Here is a 16,288-nt window from a genome sequence, read left to right on the forward strand (position 1 = left end):
ACATATTCAAAAGTACTGAGCAAATACCAGCAAAAACTAACCAAAGATGTACAGAAACTTAAGAGAATAAATACTCGTCTTTTTTTTATCTCATAGCACATGCCAAGTGTAATTCTGTGAAGACAAAAGGTCACCAATTTAAAGAAATGCAAAATGCTTTCCATCCGACAATTAAAAATCAAGGGAATATTCATGGAGATTCAAAAGTTGGACATCTATGTAGATATCAAAAATATAAATAAAAATACTTCAAATTAGTGCTTCAAGGGATTCTACACTTCAGACTCACTAGAGAGAAAAATAAGAAACATGAAGAACAGGAATTATCTATCATCTATCTCATTCTATCTTCCTTCTAGTCTATCTCATTCCTGAAACACTCTGGGACTTTGAGACAGATTCAAACCAGTTTTCCATCAACCTTGGCATAGTGTTAGATGTTTCTTCTATTTAATTGGTTACAAGTCCTCTAGAAAAAGCATGAATGAAAACATTGACTATGTTTATTTTATAAACATAGTTTGCCATCTTGGTAACACTTAATGTTTTTATTCTGTTTCTACAGAGAGAATTATTTCAGTTAAGCTGAGAACAACATTTTAGAAATCAAATATAATTTCAAGTGGCATTTTTTCAACATAGAGAATGGATTAAGCAACACTGACAAATTTAAAGCAGAAATGATAACATCTTACAATAACACCAAAGAGAAAAATAAAGAATAATTACTTGACCAAGTGCTTAATAAGGATGTCCAGCATCTCTCTGTTCTTCTCGGGTAATTTATGCACAAGTGCATGCACTGCCTCAACTCTGTAGTTCTGATCATCTGACTCTATTAAACAGAAAACAAATTGTTGATAAATCAGAACATGTTCTAAGAAGTGACTACAAATGGCATCAGTGCCTGTACACTAACACAAACATGCATTAAGAGGAGTCAAACAAAATTAGCTTTCAAATGCTGAAGAAAATTTGATTATATTTATTACACTGTGAAATCTGTATTTCAAGGAACTCGCCTAAAGCAATTACTATTAATACTGGAACCAACAAATTATTGGCAACATTGACTTGATGTGCCATTTCAGCGAAGCCTAAGATTTAATCTAAGAAATATAGATTAATATAGCTAAAATTATTTTGTGTCTTTTGTTCTTATAAAGACAAGATAAAACGGAGAAATATCTTCAAATTCTAAACTGAAGTCATTAGAAAAATGGTCTCTGCTATCTCTGTATCCAATTACTCCATTTGGGAACAGGAGTTCACTTTTGCCCTTTCTGATTTCTCAAGTCAAGCTAGGAAAATAAAGTTCCCTAGATGAGAGGGATGAATGTTACAAAAGAACGATCAGCCTATATCAAACAAACAAACAAACAAACAAACAATCATCTAAATGAGGGTTCAAAACTTCATGCAGAAGGCAGTCACACAGAACCACTAAAAAGATCAGAACAAACCACTGAACAGCTTCATCTAGTGTGACTTCTCTGTTTTTAGGGCTGGATCGCTGCATATTAGAGCAAGAAGAAAAGTAAAGATAGTGACTGAGGAGATTAGGGGTTAGAAACAATACTACTTTTATGAAAGTATATTTATAATTTTACTTTTTACTTACTAACAGCAACAATGAAATCTTTGTGCAGCTTGAAAGTCATCAGTGGTTCTGAAAGACACCTGGTCGTGAAAAAAACAGATTTTTAATTTAAAACAGGCTCAAAATCTAAGTTTTATGCGTGTGATTAGGATAGCCCTCAACATCTGCAAAATGCTCTATTGGTCCTAGGAAATCCAATTCAGTGATGACTGACTACAAGTAGTATAACACTCAGTCATGTACACTGTCTGAAAATCAATTTGAATTGAATCTGGTGTCACCATGTAAGTTAAAAAGGAAAATGTTACTTCATCACAGAGCCTCAGTGTTTCCTGTCCTCCATATTGTAGGAGAGGAATAAATACAGCTGCAGACAGGGTATAACAGGCTGCAGAAGAAACCTTTTGCCCAAGAAAGGCAATATGATGAAATTTAGGACAGAAAATCTGATCTGAGAGATCTTAAAAGAGCCATCCTCTGAAAGGCAGGCTGTGAGTTCCCTTACAGACACAGACAATTACTGCTTGCTCACTCATGTCCTAATTTCACAAACACAGTAGCTACAATGACTTATCCTTCTGAAGATGTATCATAGATTTCTTCAACCAAAGCCAGTCTTTTCAATGAAATGTTCATGAGCATTCTGCTATAAAACCTGGGCATACTTTCCAGTTTAATAGGGATTTCTGCTGCTGCCCTTTGTTGGGTGACTTGCTTAGGAAGTCTAGATTTGTAGAAGGCATAGTACACCCACCATCTGGGTTGCATACTTTTAATGATATCTTTTTTGAACATTATATATTGACATCCAAAAGAGGGATCTCAGAAGTACCATAATTTTTGAATATTCTGTCTCTTCTAGGCAAAAATTTTATTTGTGACGATATTAGGAACATAAGATAAAAAACCCTATGCTTTTGTTGGGATTTTCATTCAACCTTAATGTCATGAAATTTTATGGTACACAACTTAAGGGGTTCACAAAGAAAAGATCAAGCACAACATGCTTTGTGATTAACATTGAAAAAAAACCCCAAAACATTCAATTAATTGTATTTAGGGTTATATAAGGCAAAATTATCTTAAAAAAGTTGAAGGTGTGTATTATTACACATAATCACAGGAATATTAAGCAGGATAATAAAATACTGTCTTATTATCATGGCAATGGATACAAGAAATGTATCCAAGAAATATTAACAAGCCAAAGATTATTGGGCCAGAAAAGAAATACTGAAACTGTGTGGGATCATACTTACCTGAGGTAGTTTTTTAGTCCACTTGTTATTGTTTTATTGTCCCAAATCTCCATATCAATATCCATATCAGGAGGTGATTTAGGGGCTGTTAGGAATTTGAATTAGGATTTTGTTACAATTTGACTTGCACATTAACTAGAAAGGTAGCAAAACACAAGCTACCAGATCAGTCATTTAGCTCAACTAATTATTTATTAGCTAGACTAACCACCAATCTGATCAATTTAAATCTTTTCATCTCTGCCAAATTATAAATAAAAATAAATTCAGTGCTCATAGCTAGTAACCATAAACCTTAACTACGCACTATATCAAAGTGTTAAGTAAGCCAAGTCCACAGAGAATTACTAATTCAGTTGTCTTAGCCATGCAAACACAAGCATCAGAGAGATCAATTAGCAAGAAAAGTGAAAGACTGGAACAAGTGTCTATTAAGGTGAGCCATGACGTGCTATGGAACTAAGCTTTGGGGAACTTGCTGAACAAGCCAAATATATATCAATAAATAGAACTTTCAAGCCAGAAGAAGAAAAGCATTTTTATTTTACACTAGTAATTTGCTCATGTGTAACATGCAGAAGTGAATACTAATGCACACAAGAAACTGCAGATGAATCACTCATTTTAAGAGTCCAAACTCAATTCAGTGGCAGCCAGTGCACATACAAAATTGTGAATATTGTTACACACTCTTCCAAGCACAGCAGTTGAGGCAAAAGGGATCACAGCAGACACACTGCACAATGACAAAATTTCACTTCAGATACTTACAAAATATGGTATTCATCAGCTTTTGCACCTTAGAATTTACACCACCTATTCTGTACAGCCCAAGGATTGTAATACCTACATTGGGAAAACAAGTAGATGAAAAAAATTAAAATAATGAAAATATGGTGATTTCAATAAATGCTGCTGCATTCTTGGTGTACGTTTTCAAAACATCTAAATGTACTTATTAAAAACTGTACCATTACATTCTTAAGTACTGCTAAACCCTACTGCAACCTCTTGTGGGATATTAAAAAAATCATTCCACTGAGTCCACACCATAATATACACTAAGCATAATTTTACATTAACAGAAGCCTTCTGCATAGAAATGACACATATGAACAAACAACAAGGTGATGGCTAGGAAAAGTGAAAAATAAGACCCAGAAGCAGTCTTAAAACACATTACACAGGAACAAGTTTATATTGCCTAGATGTCAGTGGAATTACTATGCATCTTTACTTAGACCATCATGCCTTTCAAATAAGTTATTTGACATTTATATGAAAACAAAAATATATACTGTATATTGTTTCAACACATTAGTTGAGAATTTATGTTGCCAGTTAAAATTGCCAGGCCTTTTTTAATAGCACAGAGAATAATACCAAATAATGTTAAAGAGTGACATTCAGAACACACTATTTAGAACACAGAATCACTAGGTTAGAAGAGACCTTCAAGATCATTGAGTCCAAGCCATGCCCTAACACCTCAACTAAACCATGGCACTGAGTGCCACATCCAGTCTTTTATTAAACCGTTCAGGGATGGTGACTCCACCACCTCCCCAGGCAGACCATTCCAACACCTTATCATCCTTTCTGTAAAAAACTTGTTCCTAATATCCAATCTCTATTTCCCTTGGCACAGATTAAGAATTATTTGATTATCTCAGTCATGATTATTTTATTATTTTAAACTGCCTTTTTAAAATCAGCAGGGTTTAAATGTCTTCCATTCTCCCTACTTCAATACTTAACATTTAAAATTGTCTACTTTTCCTTTGAAAACAATATTCCTAAATCTGATCTCACTTATATAACCTAGGTATTTTGTTTTGAAACCCTCTTTCACCCTCCCTGCCCCAGAAAATAATGCAAGCTCTGAGTCAGCAGTGACTCAACAATGATAACATTCCTGGCTCAGAAACTGAATTCAAGTTGAGCTTCAAGCTGCACAGAGAGACCACATTTGGATTAGAAGAGATCTGCACACTGACAGGTCAAGAAAATGATATCTCATTTTATAGGTGATGATACAGCCATAACTCTCCATTTAAAACTTACTGTGAGTTGTTAGATACCACCTCATTTGTAAAGTGATTATTACTTCCATTTTTTACATTCCCACTAACAAAAAACTGTTGCTAAACATTAAATGTTGCTGAACTTAAAAAAAAAACGAACAAAAACCCAATATATAACATTATTGAATAACATTATAGGGGTTATACTCTACAGAAAACCAGAGGTACCAGCAGAGAATGTTGACGTCAGTTTTAGGTCTTCAGATTTCAGACCTGAAACCAAAGTTGGGAGCTGAGACTCCCTACAGCTGTATCAAAAGAAAAGTCAAGTCAGTGCACACAAAGGAAAGACTAAAGATGTGTGCAATTGTGTATTAAGCTGTCTAATCAACAAGAAATTACAGAAAAAGTTAAAAATCTCAAATATGTTTAGAAATGTTGCTGGAACTGAAGACAACAATTTGGAGTGCAAAGCTCCCAGATAAAATATGAAAAGTCCAAACCAAATAATGGATACACTTCAAGGCACAGATGTAAAACATGTAGAATTAAAAAAGTCAGATTTTAGAAAAAGTCACAACAATCTAAGACCTTATTTGTGGCTTAATACACACCTCTTGTTTCTACAGCATGAATACATTTCCTCACGAAGTTGAAACCCGCTTCATTTAAGAACACTAGAAAAAGAAAGGGTAATTACTCTCCAACATCAATATACAAATTATTCTCTTTTGCTACACTCATGCACTAATCAAGGAGGTAATACATGGTTATCCATTACATTATAAGACTTGTTCTGCAATAGGTTCTTTGTAGATACATCCACAGCATTCACAACCCAACTCTGTAGTCATTCTGTACCATTAGAGTCTCAATATTCTACTGTCTTTCCCAGCAATCAGTAGCCTCTCTAAAGATACAGTTGAAAGCTGCTGAGCAAAATGTTTTTAAGAGTCCGGGACTTACATTATGAACAGAATATATTCATTCTTTTTAATACAACAGTATTCTTTCTTTCTTGGATATACACATAATCACTCACAAAATGATAATGTAGGAGAACAATCCTTGTTACTGAGTTTAATTAGTCATCTTATTTCAAGTGAATGTACTTCTCATTAACATTGCATATTCAATACACACTGCTCTAACTACCTAAATAAAGATCTTCAAACAGCATATTTGTCACCATTAAAACAAACACAATCATAAAAAAGAACAGACAGTGGCTTAAATTTCAGATTTTCTGAGTCTCAAATATACCTCCAATGAAGATATATGTCCAAATTTTACAACTCTCTTTCTCTGAGATATATTTTTTGAATTATTTTTACATATTTGTGTTAATATATGATAATAACCAATGTGTTAATACAGTGGTAATACAATTATGCACACAAATTTCATAGTACCTTTAAATACACTACTTTTGTTACTCAGTGTATGTCTAACAGGTGCATATACACCTTAAACTAAAAAGATGTGATGGACCAAGGCGAGTTGTATGAGTTCCAACAAAGCCAAGTGCTGGGTCTTGCACTTGGGTCACAACAACCCCAGGCAGTTGTGGCTGGAAAGATGTCTAAAAGATAAGGGTGTGCCAGGTGTCCCAGCAGGGCAGTGGCATCCTGGCCTGGATCAGGCAGGGTGTGGCCAGCAGGAGCAGGGCAGTGACCGTCCCCCTGTGCCCAGCACTGCTGAGGCCACAGCTCCAATGCTGTGCTCAGCTCTGGGCCCCTCACTGCAAGAGAGACATTGAGGGGCTGGAGCGTGTCCAGGGAAGGGCAACGGAGCTGGGCAAGGGGCTGGAGCACAAGGGCTGGGAGGGGCAGCTGAGGGAGCTGGGGGTGTTCAGCCTGGAGAAAAGGAGGCTCAGGGGGACCTCATCACACTGTGCAACTGCCTGAGAGGAGGGTGCAGCCAGGTGGGGTCAGCCTCTTCTCTTGAATAACAAGCAATAGGACAAGCGGAAATGGCCTCCAGTTGTGCCAGGGAAAGTTTAGATAACCAACAAAGTCATTCCACGGCAATAGAACTAAAATATAAAATAATCTCTTTCTCCCACACATATCAAGAAACTGTAACATTAACGAAATCTAGCAAGATATGGCAACTCAACATAAAAAGCTTACTTTCTTCCTTCTTGCTAATAATGGCTGGCAGTGTGTAGATCTGTAAAAAATAAAACAAAAAACAATCAAACAACAACAATGCAATAGAACAATGTTTGTGCTTTAAATCCTTTATTGCCAGATTTGTGAGGAGTTGCAACATGCTATGGACGAGATTGCTTCTAGGGAAATCCCAGCCTTGCCTTTCACAATCTCTTGACATTCGCTGCTCCAGCACACAGCTCTGTGCTACCATAATGTAACTACTGCATTGGAAATCAGATTTCCTGAGACCAGATGAGTTAAATTTCAAACCAGCTTGTGATTATAATTCCTGTACTGGTTCAGGCCAACAAGAAGCATGTAAAAACATTCACTGAGTTCATAAAACAGATCAGCCATTCTTTTCCTATCAGATACAGGTCTGACATCAGCCTCATTCAGTAACTGCTTTAAGAGCATACAAATAGTGGGAAGAAAACTCAGACAAGCCTGTCTCTCAGTAGCTTTCAACATGTGTTTGCTCTCTGCAATGCCTTTTGAGATGGTAGTAATTGCTTACTCCATGAAAGTGCCCAAAAGATGGTTGTTCTTTACCACTGTAATAACAACCACTTCACATATGTCATCTGAACCACGAATCCTATTAGACAACACGCTATTGTGTTACTTAAAATAGTATTAATTTAAATATCCTAACATAAATAATGATATATATAAATGTAGGCTTAAACTAATAGATCTACTTTTCTATTTTGTAGTTATCCTCACTATGTGAGGACAGTGAGGCATTTGTGTCTTTGTGAGGCATTAGTGTCTCACAAAGAAAACAACTCTATTTGTTGGTATTGTGACAGAATATCTGAAATGTATACTAGCTTCTTTCTGTAATCCAGAAAACTGTAAAATGAAAATTAAAAAATATCCTTACTGGTTCCTTTCCATCCATAGCTTCAAGCCAAAGTTTTCGGTTGGATTCTGAAAAAGCTTGTAGTGTGATGATCCCCGGTCTGTCAAAAACACACATTCACTGAAGTTACTGTTTTTCTCAAACAGTATCCCAAGTCAGAATCCACATACATAGTGATGTGAATATAGAAAAGACAGACAGAAGTTAGAGGAAGTTATATCAGAGCTTCTGATATAACAGAATAATTTTGAGCTAGGTATAAAACACGTCTGTTTTTTAAAAGTTTGCTAACAGTCATAAAATAATTTTTAGGAGAACAACTACAAAAGTCAGTCTATTTATCATATTTTAACACAAAAATTCATTCAATATTTCTCTTTATTCCCAAGATTGGAAAAAAAAACTTCTACAAATTCTGCATATCTGTATCTTAAATACAGGAAATCTATTCTCATGTATCTGATATCATTATAATATCCAGAAGTAAGTGGAAAAAATTGTGGACATAATTTTCAAGAAAAAAAAAAGTACTACCATACATTTCTGAAAGTAATAGACATTTGTACAGAATATGCTTACTAACAAGTATTTATAAAATATTTATAAAAATATTTATGGTCTGTTTCAAAAAGAGGATAGTCAATATTGCCACAAGTTCCATAAGAATCCATGCTGTATCTGCATGCAAACATCATGTAGTAAACACAAAACATATTCTGTGTAGTGAATTTAATTAGAAAACCAGGTTTGAACAAAGAAGTACTAAGTCTTGAAAGCCTAGTTTGGCTTTATACAAATATATTGGTAAACATGTATTCCTACTACAGGAGTAATTATTACCTATTGGTTGCAATTATTTTCAAATTGTTAACACAATGGAAACAAACCTTTCAAATACTTCAATATCGAAACAGAAACGTTTGTCAATTGAATCTGTCTTTCTCCTGATGCAAGATTTTAGCTTGAACATTTCTGGTGAGCTTGTGACAAGGCCATTCTACAAAACAACAAAATGGAATTAGCACAGGCAATATGCTTATACACCTTGGCTTCATCTTAAATTTAACTGCATGAACAGTCCAAAGAACATGTCTTAACATAGGGATTAAAATTATTTAGGAATATTTACAATATTTTTTTCTGTATATTAAGACTACATTCAATAGCTTTCTCTCTTCTATTTGTTACTTAATCATTATATTTCAGAAAATTCCCTAAATTGAAATCTTACAAACACCTGCATATACAACTTGATTGCATGCATATTAGGATGAAAATCATGTAATTCTGCCAACTCCCACATGCAGATAAAAAGATTTCTGAAGAATAAAGCTGACTAACTCCAATTCTGGCCACCATGATCGTGAGACCCTGCTAAAATGTGGGCAAGGCTGACACAACTGGGATTCTGAGGAATGGCAGGAAGCAAATATCACTCCAGTGTTCAAAATGAGCAAGGAGAAGGATACAGAATCATAGAACCATTCAGGTTGGGAAAGGTCACAACTAAACCATCTACACATCTTTTAAGTACTTCCAGAGTTGGAGACTCAACTACTTCCCTGGCAGACTGTTTCAACGCTTGACAACCCTTTTGGTGAAGAAATGTTCTGTAATACCTACCTCCCCTGATGCAACCTGAGGCCTCACATCTTATGGGAACTATAGGGCAGTCTGCATCACCTTTATCCCTGGTAAGGTGATGAAGTGAGTAACCACAGAAAGCACTTCCAAACATATTAAGGACAGAAAGGTGACTGGAACCAGTCAGCATGAATTTAATAAAGGAAAAATCACACAGGATCAACCTGATAGCCCTCTACAATGTGTTGGATGGCTCAGTGTATGATGGAAGAACAACGAATATTGTTTATCTCAACTTCAGCCATGCTTTCAACACCATCCCGGACTGAACACTGCCGGAGCTACTGAGGTCACAACAGAAGTCCACCTTCAGCCAGGCACTAGTGGTGTGTCCATGGGGTCAATTCTGTTCAGCATGAATAGCAATTACCCAGACACGAGGACAGGATAGAGAGCAGCTTGGCGGAAAAGGAATTTCAGGTTCTGGTGGGCAACAGGGCGACCATGAGCCAGCAATGTGATGGTGCTGCAAAGAAGGCCACCAAGCTCCTGGGATGCATCAGGCAGGGTACTGCCTGCAAGTGGAGGAAAGAGATCCTCACCTTCCATCCAGCACTGGTGAGGGACACCTGGAATGCTATGCCCAGTGCTGGGCTCCCTCACAAGAGAGGCAATGATGTGCTAGAACAAGTCTAGCTAAAGGCTGCCAAGGTGATTAAGGACTTGGAGCACAACTACCTGAAAGGAAACTTTGTGAGATCAGGTCTCTTCTGCCATGTCTTCAGTGAAAGAACATGAGGGAGAAGCCTTAAGTTGTGCCAGGGGAGGTTCAGGTTAAATATTAAAAATAAAATTTTCACTGGAAGAGTGGTTAGGCATTGAAATAATAACCAGGTGGAGTCACCATCTCTGAAAGCATACAAGAAGAGCCTGGATGTGGCACATGGGGATATGGTTTAGGGGTGGTTATGGTGGTGCTACACTGATGGCTGGAGTGACCTTGAAGGTCACCTCCAACCTAGAAGATCCTGTGATTTGTCATAAGAGGAGAAGCTGAGAGACCTTGGACTGTTCAGTCTGGGGAAGAGGGATCACATCACTGACTGATCTACAAATACCTCATGGGAAGGAAAGTAGAGTGAGTCAGATTCTTCTCAGCGGTGCCCAGTGGAAGGGTGAGAGGTGACAGGCACAAACTCAAGTAATTTGTACTTGAATTTAGAGAAAGTATTTGAACTGTAGAAAAAGTATTTTATGGTGGTTGAACATTGGAACAGGTTGCTCATAAAGGAAATATTCTTGAAGATATCTAAAACCTGACTGGACACAGACCTCACCAACCTGTTCTGGTTGACCCTGAATTGAGTTTATATTAGAGATCTCCAGAGCCCCCTTCCAAACCTAACCTAATCAATGATTCTGTGCAAATGTGATAAATTTCATAAGCACTTTCAACAACCACATTAGAGAAGTTATTTAATAAGTGATTTAAATATGTTTTTAAAGAACTATTACTTGAATATTTATCCATGCTATATGATACATGCACTGCTTCATCTACGAAAACAGCCTCATCTGTTTTCATTTTTTTTTTTCAGCAGTTCCTTAATGCTTAATAAAAAAATATAGAATATACAGCTCATGTATGTGTTCATGTGCAAGTAACTCACCACTTTTCCCCCAGATTTTGTTTCAGCTATACTCATTGTAAAAGTTTTTGTTCCTTTGTCATAAGTGCAGTAATGTTTAACCCATGTAAATCCAAGGGGTCCTAGAGTAAAGAGAGATAGTATAAATCATCATTTATCACTATTACAGTTGGAACTAGAGTAGAAAAATGAAATAAAGTAGCATCCACATGCAGCCTACTCCTTCTTTTTTAATCTGAACATGTTGTTCCAGAATAATTTCCAAATATTGCAGCTTGATAATATTGCCCAATAAAGTTCCAGCAGACTGACTTTCTTTGGCAACTGGATGGGTAACAGGATTCTATTAGAGTAACAAGGCAGGAAAAAGGCAAGAACAGGCCCAAGGAGTTTTCAACAATATTAATAGCAGAATGTACAAGAGACAAATGATTCATGTGTGAGTACTCACCACATAGAGACACCTGACAATACTTGAGTGCTCCCTCTGCCACATTCAGGACCCAGAAAGGATCCCTTCCCCTATCCCCAGAAAATGATGAGGTGGTAATAAGTAAGGACCTAATCATGCCCAGCTCCTGGCTACTTGCAAAAATTAACCCTGTACTATCTAGAACCAAGAAAAAAATAAAGAACCTTGACTTTAAAAAATGGTATTTTGAATTTTAATTGTGATTTTTCTTTTTTTTTCTTTTTTTTTTTTTTTTTTTTTTTTTGGTGATTTTTTTTTCTTAATGTGAAGAATTAAATAAAAATGTTTGAAGAAAAACCCTGGTAGTTTTACTATAGATACCCAGGTTTTGCCTTCTCAATGTACCCACAAAGGTGGTGGTTACATGAGAGATTGAATTAGTCATGTAAGTCGGATGTCTGTCAATCCAGAAACATAGCTGTGGAAATTTATATGGTCTGTTATGCTGACTTTAAGAAAGCTCTCCTATTGCCTGTGTTCTGGAAGAAAGTAAAGTCATGAATTGAAATTTACCCTCAGAAGTTAGCTGTTCTGTTCTGGTATTTTAATTTATTTTCACTTAGCAGAACAAAATCTGTAATTATTCAGCATCAATTTTTCTTCTGATGGCAATTCATTATCTCTTTTAGCACATTATAAGATGGATAAGCACTCTCAAAGCAGTTTTAGATGAGTAAGAAGTCACCTATTTTCATTAGAAAATTGTAGCCAGACACCTGTGTTGCAACTTTAAACTTGTTACTCTTGGCCATCCAAGAAAATTTATGGCCTAGTGCCATTTTTAAAAAACACCCATATTTACCACCATGAGTATCAGTAATAAATATATACAAAATCTACTCTCAAGAAGAGAAACATTTAACCCAGTTGCTCACAATTAGACAAGAACCTATAGGACAAGGGCTGTATGCAAGTAAACTTGCACAACAAGGAATTATGCAACTAGTACCTTTCCTACTACATAGTGATTACAGACCCTGTTACTTCAGAATAAAAATTGCTTTTCAGTAAGAAGATGTCAAGCTGGCCTTTCACTATTTAATGAAGCACAGCATGTGCCTGGTGCTTCACTCCTTTTCTCCCTCCCCCATTAGCACGGCTCAGTGTAATTTCCACTTAACACAGATTTCTTTTATGATTATTAATCAATTAAAAAATAGACTGTGTTCTTAAAACTTGCAGTGCTACTGAGGATAAAACTGGCTGTGGTTAACTATGGTAAGATGGTACTTAGATGACCTTTTCTTACATCTTTGGTTTTCATTAAGCACATGTTCATTTAAGATGGCTGGGTCAGTAGAGGTCTCTGGTACAAGGTGCTCCTGATGGCTGAACTAAAGGCTCTGTTCAGGCAGAGAAAGTACAGGAAACAGAAGAGAGCCAGAGCCAGAGCAGGGTGCTGGGAGTTTGCAGCAAGGTGCAGGGCAGTCAGCCAGAGCAGAGCTCGCTCCCAGTCAGCCACTGGGGCAAACAACAGCACGGACCTTCCTTGTTGTACTTACGTTTCTCCTGCACATAGAGATAGCCTTCCATTGTCCATTGACTTGGGGGTCTGTAATCTTGGTTGGCTGATTTCATTCTCTGCATGAGTCTCTCCACTTCCTGCCTAGTGCTTTCAAAGTTATTCCGAGTCTAATACCCAGAAAAGGAAACAAACAAAAGCCCACATTATCTCATGCAACTACTAAAATAACAATGAACAACTAATTACAAATAATGCCAAGGAGACTATATTGCAGAGAAACAAAAGCATTTGCCACAGACATAAAAGGGAAGAAAAGGGAAGGAAAAATGCAATGAAGAATAATACTCTTCACTGCTAGAAGCTTAGGCACACAAATGTAAGGAAAACATAGCTGAGAATAGCACCATTCCTCTTTCTGCAGGTCACTAACCTCAGACAGGTCATCTCATATCTTTAAGTATGCTTACACAGTATTTGCAGACAGATACAGGCTTTCTCTCTGCACACTCTGGGATTCTCAGACAGATATTTAGCTAAACTAGATGCTGCTAACAGCTTAGCCTTAAACCTGAAGTAGTAAGACCCACTGAAGCACTTTAAGTATAGTGCAGAAAACACTAGTTTGGGTTAAAGCCAGGTTAATGAGTCCAGACAGCTGCAGTTTCTACACACATGGAAGAGACAAACAGTCTGTGTATCCATATCTGCAGTGATACCACAGGTGCTGCTCCTTAGAATAGTCAGGTTACTGGCACTGCCATGAACAACTTTTGACTTGGCAAGCACCCCAGTTCGACATTAAAAAAAAAAAGGGAGGTAAGAAACACAAGTGGCAGAACTATGCAAAAGCATGGAAGAAGTGTATCTGTCCTAAATATGTTGTGTGTAACCAGGCATGTAACAAAGCAAACAATTATGGTATTAAGGTGGGTTTTTCCATATTTTCTTTTATCTCTATGCATATAGATGGCTACTTGTTCTTAGTGAATTCAGTGAGGCTAGGGCTTCCCTCCATGCACCTAGTATGGGATAACAGAAAAGAATTACTGAGAGATGCCAGAGCTTTGATTGATTAAATATCAGATATTGAACACTCTGCTCCTATAGGTCAAAGAAAAGAATAAAGATTTTTGTAATGTTTCTACAGAGTGATCTATGTACTCAAATCCTCAGTAGTCAGAAAGATAGTCTCAGGACATTATACACAAGTGAATACTTCCCCTGTTTCATGGGCCATTTGTGTAGTTAATTGCACAATAGTATAAAAGAATACATGCTCAATCTTGGTTTTGAAGACAAACACTATTATTAGAGAAGGAGGTAAAATTCTCATCTGAACTTTACAGATTATGTCCTTCAGAAGAAGTATCAGTTCAGACAAATTTGAGAGAGGTCATTTTGAGACCTTCAAGAAGGACAAGCCATTGAAGGAATGTCCCCATTTTAAGAGCTTGTCTCCATCTGTAGAAGTTTTCAATTGCTACTTTTATGCAGCCAGATCTTTGAATCAAATCAAAGAAACCAAAGCCAGACACACCTAGTATGCCACTGGCCAGCTGAGACAGTTAAAGTGACAACAGGTCATGTTAGAACATGGTGACCTGTTATGAGCTGCTGGTCTGCTACTACTCTTCTACAGCTGTTACTGCTCCTGCTCTAACCTGTAGAACATTTTTAAGAACAGAAACAGCAGTTCAGGTAAACTATTCTTCAAGACCTGAACACACAATGCAATGGAGAGGAGTACTTTTGACAGCTACAGACAGGCTGAATGCACTTCTTCCGGTCCTCAGTTTGTCTTTACCCATATAAATTATTTCATTTCAATCTGATTTTGGGTGATACTCTCAATGACAAGTACATAGAGAACCCAGCTGGCTGTGTGAAGCTGTGGATCTAGATCTAAAGCCAGAATTTATACTGCTGTGTAATAGGAGTGAGTGATGTACTGATCCTCACTGTATCTTCATGTATATGTTTTCTGACATATAATTTAAAAAAAAAACCAAAAACATTGATCGTTCTGCCTAACTTCACAGCTCCCTCTATCTCTGTAATCTATTTATAACTTCAAGTTGTGCTGATATAAAAGTTAGAAAGCACTAAATCTAATTGTTTCTTAATTAATATTTAAATTGAAAAAGTCCTTTCATAATTTTGCTTCTGTAGAGATGTGTAGAGGAAACGTATGATTACTTACAATGCCAGTTTCAGTCTGTGCTGTGAGCTCATGCTCCTCTCAGAACCAGCTATATTAAAGTAAGTAAATCTCTGGACTGAAGCCTATTTTTCACTCTTTCAGTGAAACTGCTGTGAAACAACACTGACCCCTTGTGTCTTTATCTGAAAGCATCTTTAGTAGCAAACAACATGAAAAACACAAAATTGGAAAGGACAAGCAGTTGGGATGCTCTCCAGAGACCATCTGCATTTTGATCCAAAAGGAAACGGTTAATAATCCAGGAAGTTTAGCCTTATTTCCTCAAGCAGTATTTAAAATGGGATCTATATATACGAACAAGAGATGCAAAAGGGAAGATGGAGCTACAAAAATTTGTGGTATGTGTCTTTTCTTGAAAGAATGAAGTGGACTTAACCTTAAAAGAAATTTTGTTCTAGACTTTGATGTTACTTTTCAGGAGATATGTGGGGCTTGTCCAGTACTGACACATTGAAGTTCAGTTTTTGCCTCAAAAGCACAGTGTTTAAGCTTTCCTTAAAAGCAAAGTGTGTACTTATTTGTAAGTATATTTTGTACCTACTTATTTGTATATCCTTGGAATATCTTAATTACACACTGAAACAAGTATACACTTGTATAAAGCAGTAATGACTGGTGGAAAAGTATGTTGATTAAATACATTTTAGTTATCTCTGATAGCCATGAAATTTTTCAGGCAGTTTGTGCCCAAAATGGGATCATGTATGTCTCTGACTACCAAATCCAGACCAATTTACAGAAAAGATTAATCTGCTCAGTTGAGTGTAACTCTCTACACAAAAAAGAGATTCTTTCTTCTGGTGAAAACTAATGCTCATGAGAGCTGCTCACCATGGAGGAGGGTCCCACCTATTTTGCAACAGTATAGAGAATGGCCAGAGAATGGCTTCCCAAGATTGCTTTATATACAGTGGGAAGCTAACAGACAGCAGGATAAACTGTATCATTCTATGGCAGCTGGAGCATTTTTGGTACCTCCACTCAGTCCAGAAG

The 16,288-nt window shown here is 36.8% G+C and overlaps 1 protein-coding gene across 1 annotated transcript in view; it reads right to left on the minus strand.

The window, feature by feature from the left end:
* Nucleotides 1-16,288, minus strand: part of ARHGAP42 (Rho GTPase activating protein 42) — a gene marked incomplete at its 3' end in the record, with an annotated part of 136,672 nt that overhangs the window by 16,508 nt on the left and 103,876 nt on the right. The window contains exons 8-17 of the mRNA XM_084226694.1: nucleotides 13,112-13,241; nucleotides 11,159-11,259; nucleotides 8,792-8,901; nucleotides 7,926-8,004; nucleotides 7,016-7,055; nucleotides 5,498-5,560; nucleotides 3,631-3,705; nucleotides 2,860-2,944; nucleotides 1,622-1,680; nucleotides 730-835 (exon numbers count right to left, since the gene is read on the minus strand). Coding sequence (XP_084082820.1) covers nucleotides 730-835; nucleotides 1,622-1,680; nucleotides 2,860-2,944; nucleotides 3,631-3,705; nucleotides 5,498-5,560; nucleotides 7,016-7,055; nucleotides 7,926-8,004; nucleotides 8,792-8,901; nucleotides 11,159-11,259; nucleotides 13,112-13,241 — 848 coding nt within the window. The remainder of the gene's footprint in view (nucleotides 1-729; nucleotides 836-1,621; nucleotides 1,681-2,859; nucleotides 2,945-3,630; nucleotides 3,706-5,497; nucleotides 5,561-7,015; nucleotides 7,056-7,925; nucleotides 8,005-8,791; nucleotides 8,902-11,158; nucleotides 11,260-13,111; nucleotides 13,242-16,288) is intronic.

The sequence above is a fragment of the Fringilla coelebs genome (genome assembly GCF_963513975.1).
Source record: "Fringilla coelebs genome assembly, chromosome: 2".
In the NCBI taxonomy this organism is placed as follows: Eukaryota; Metazoa; Chordata; class Aves; order Passeriformes; family Fringillidae; genus Fringilla; species Fringilla coelebs.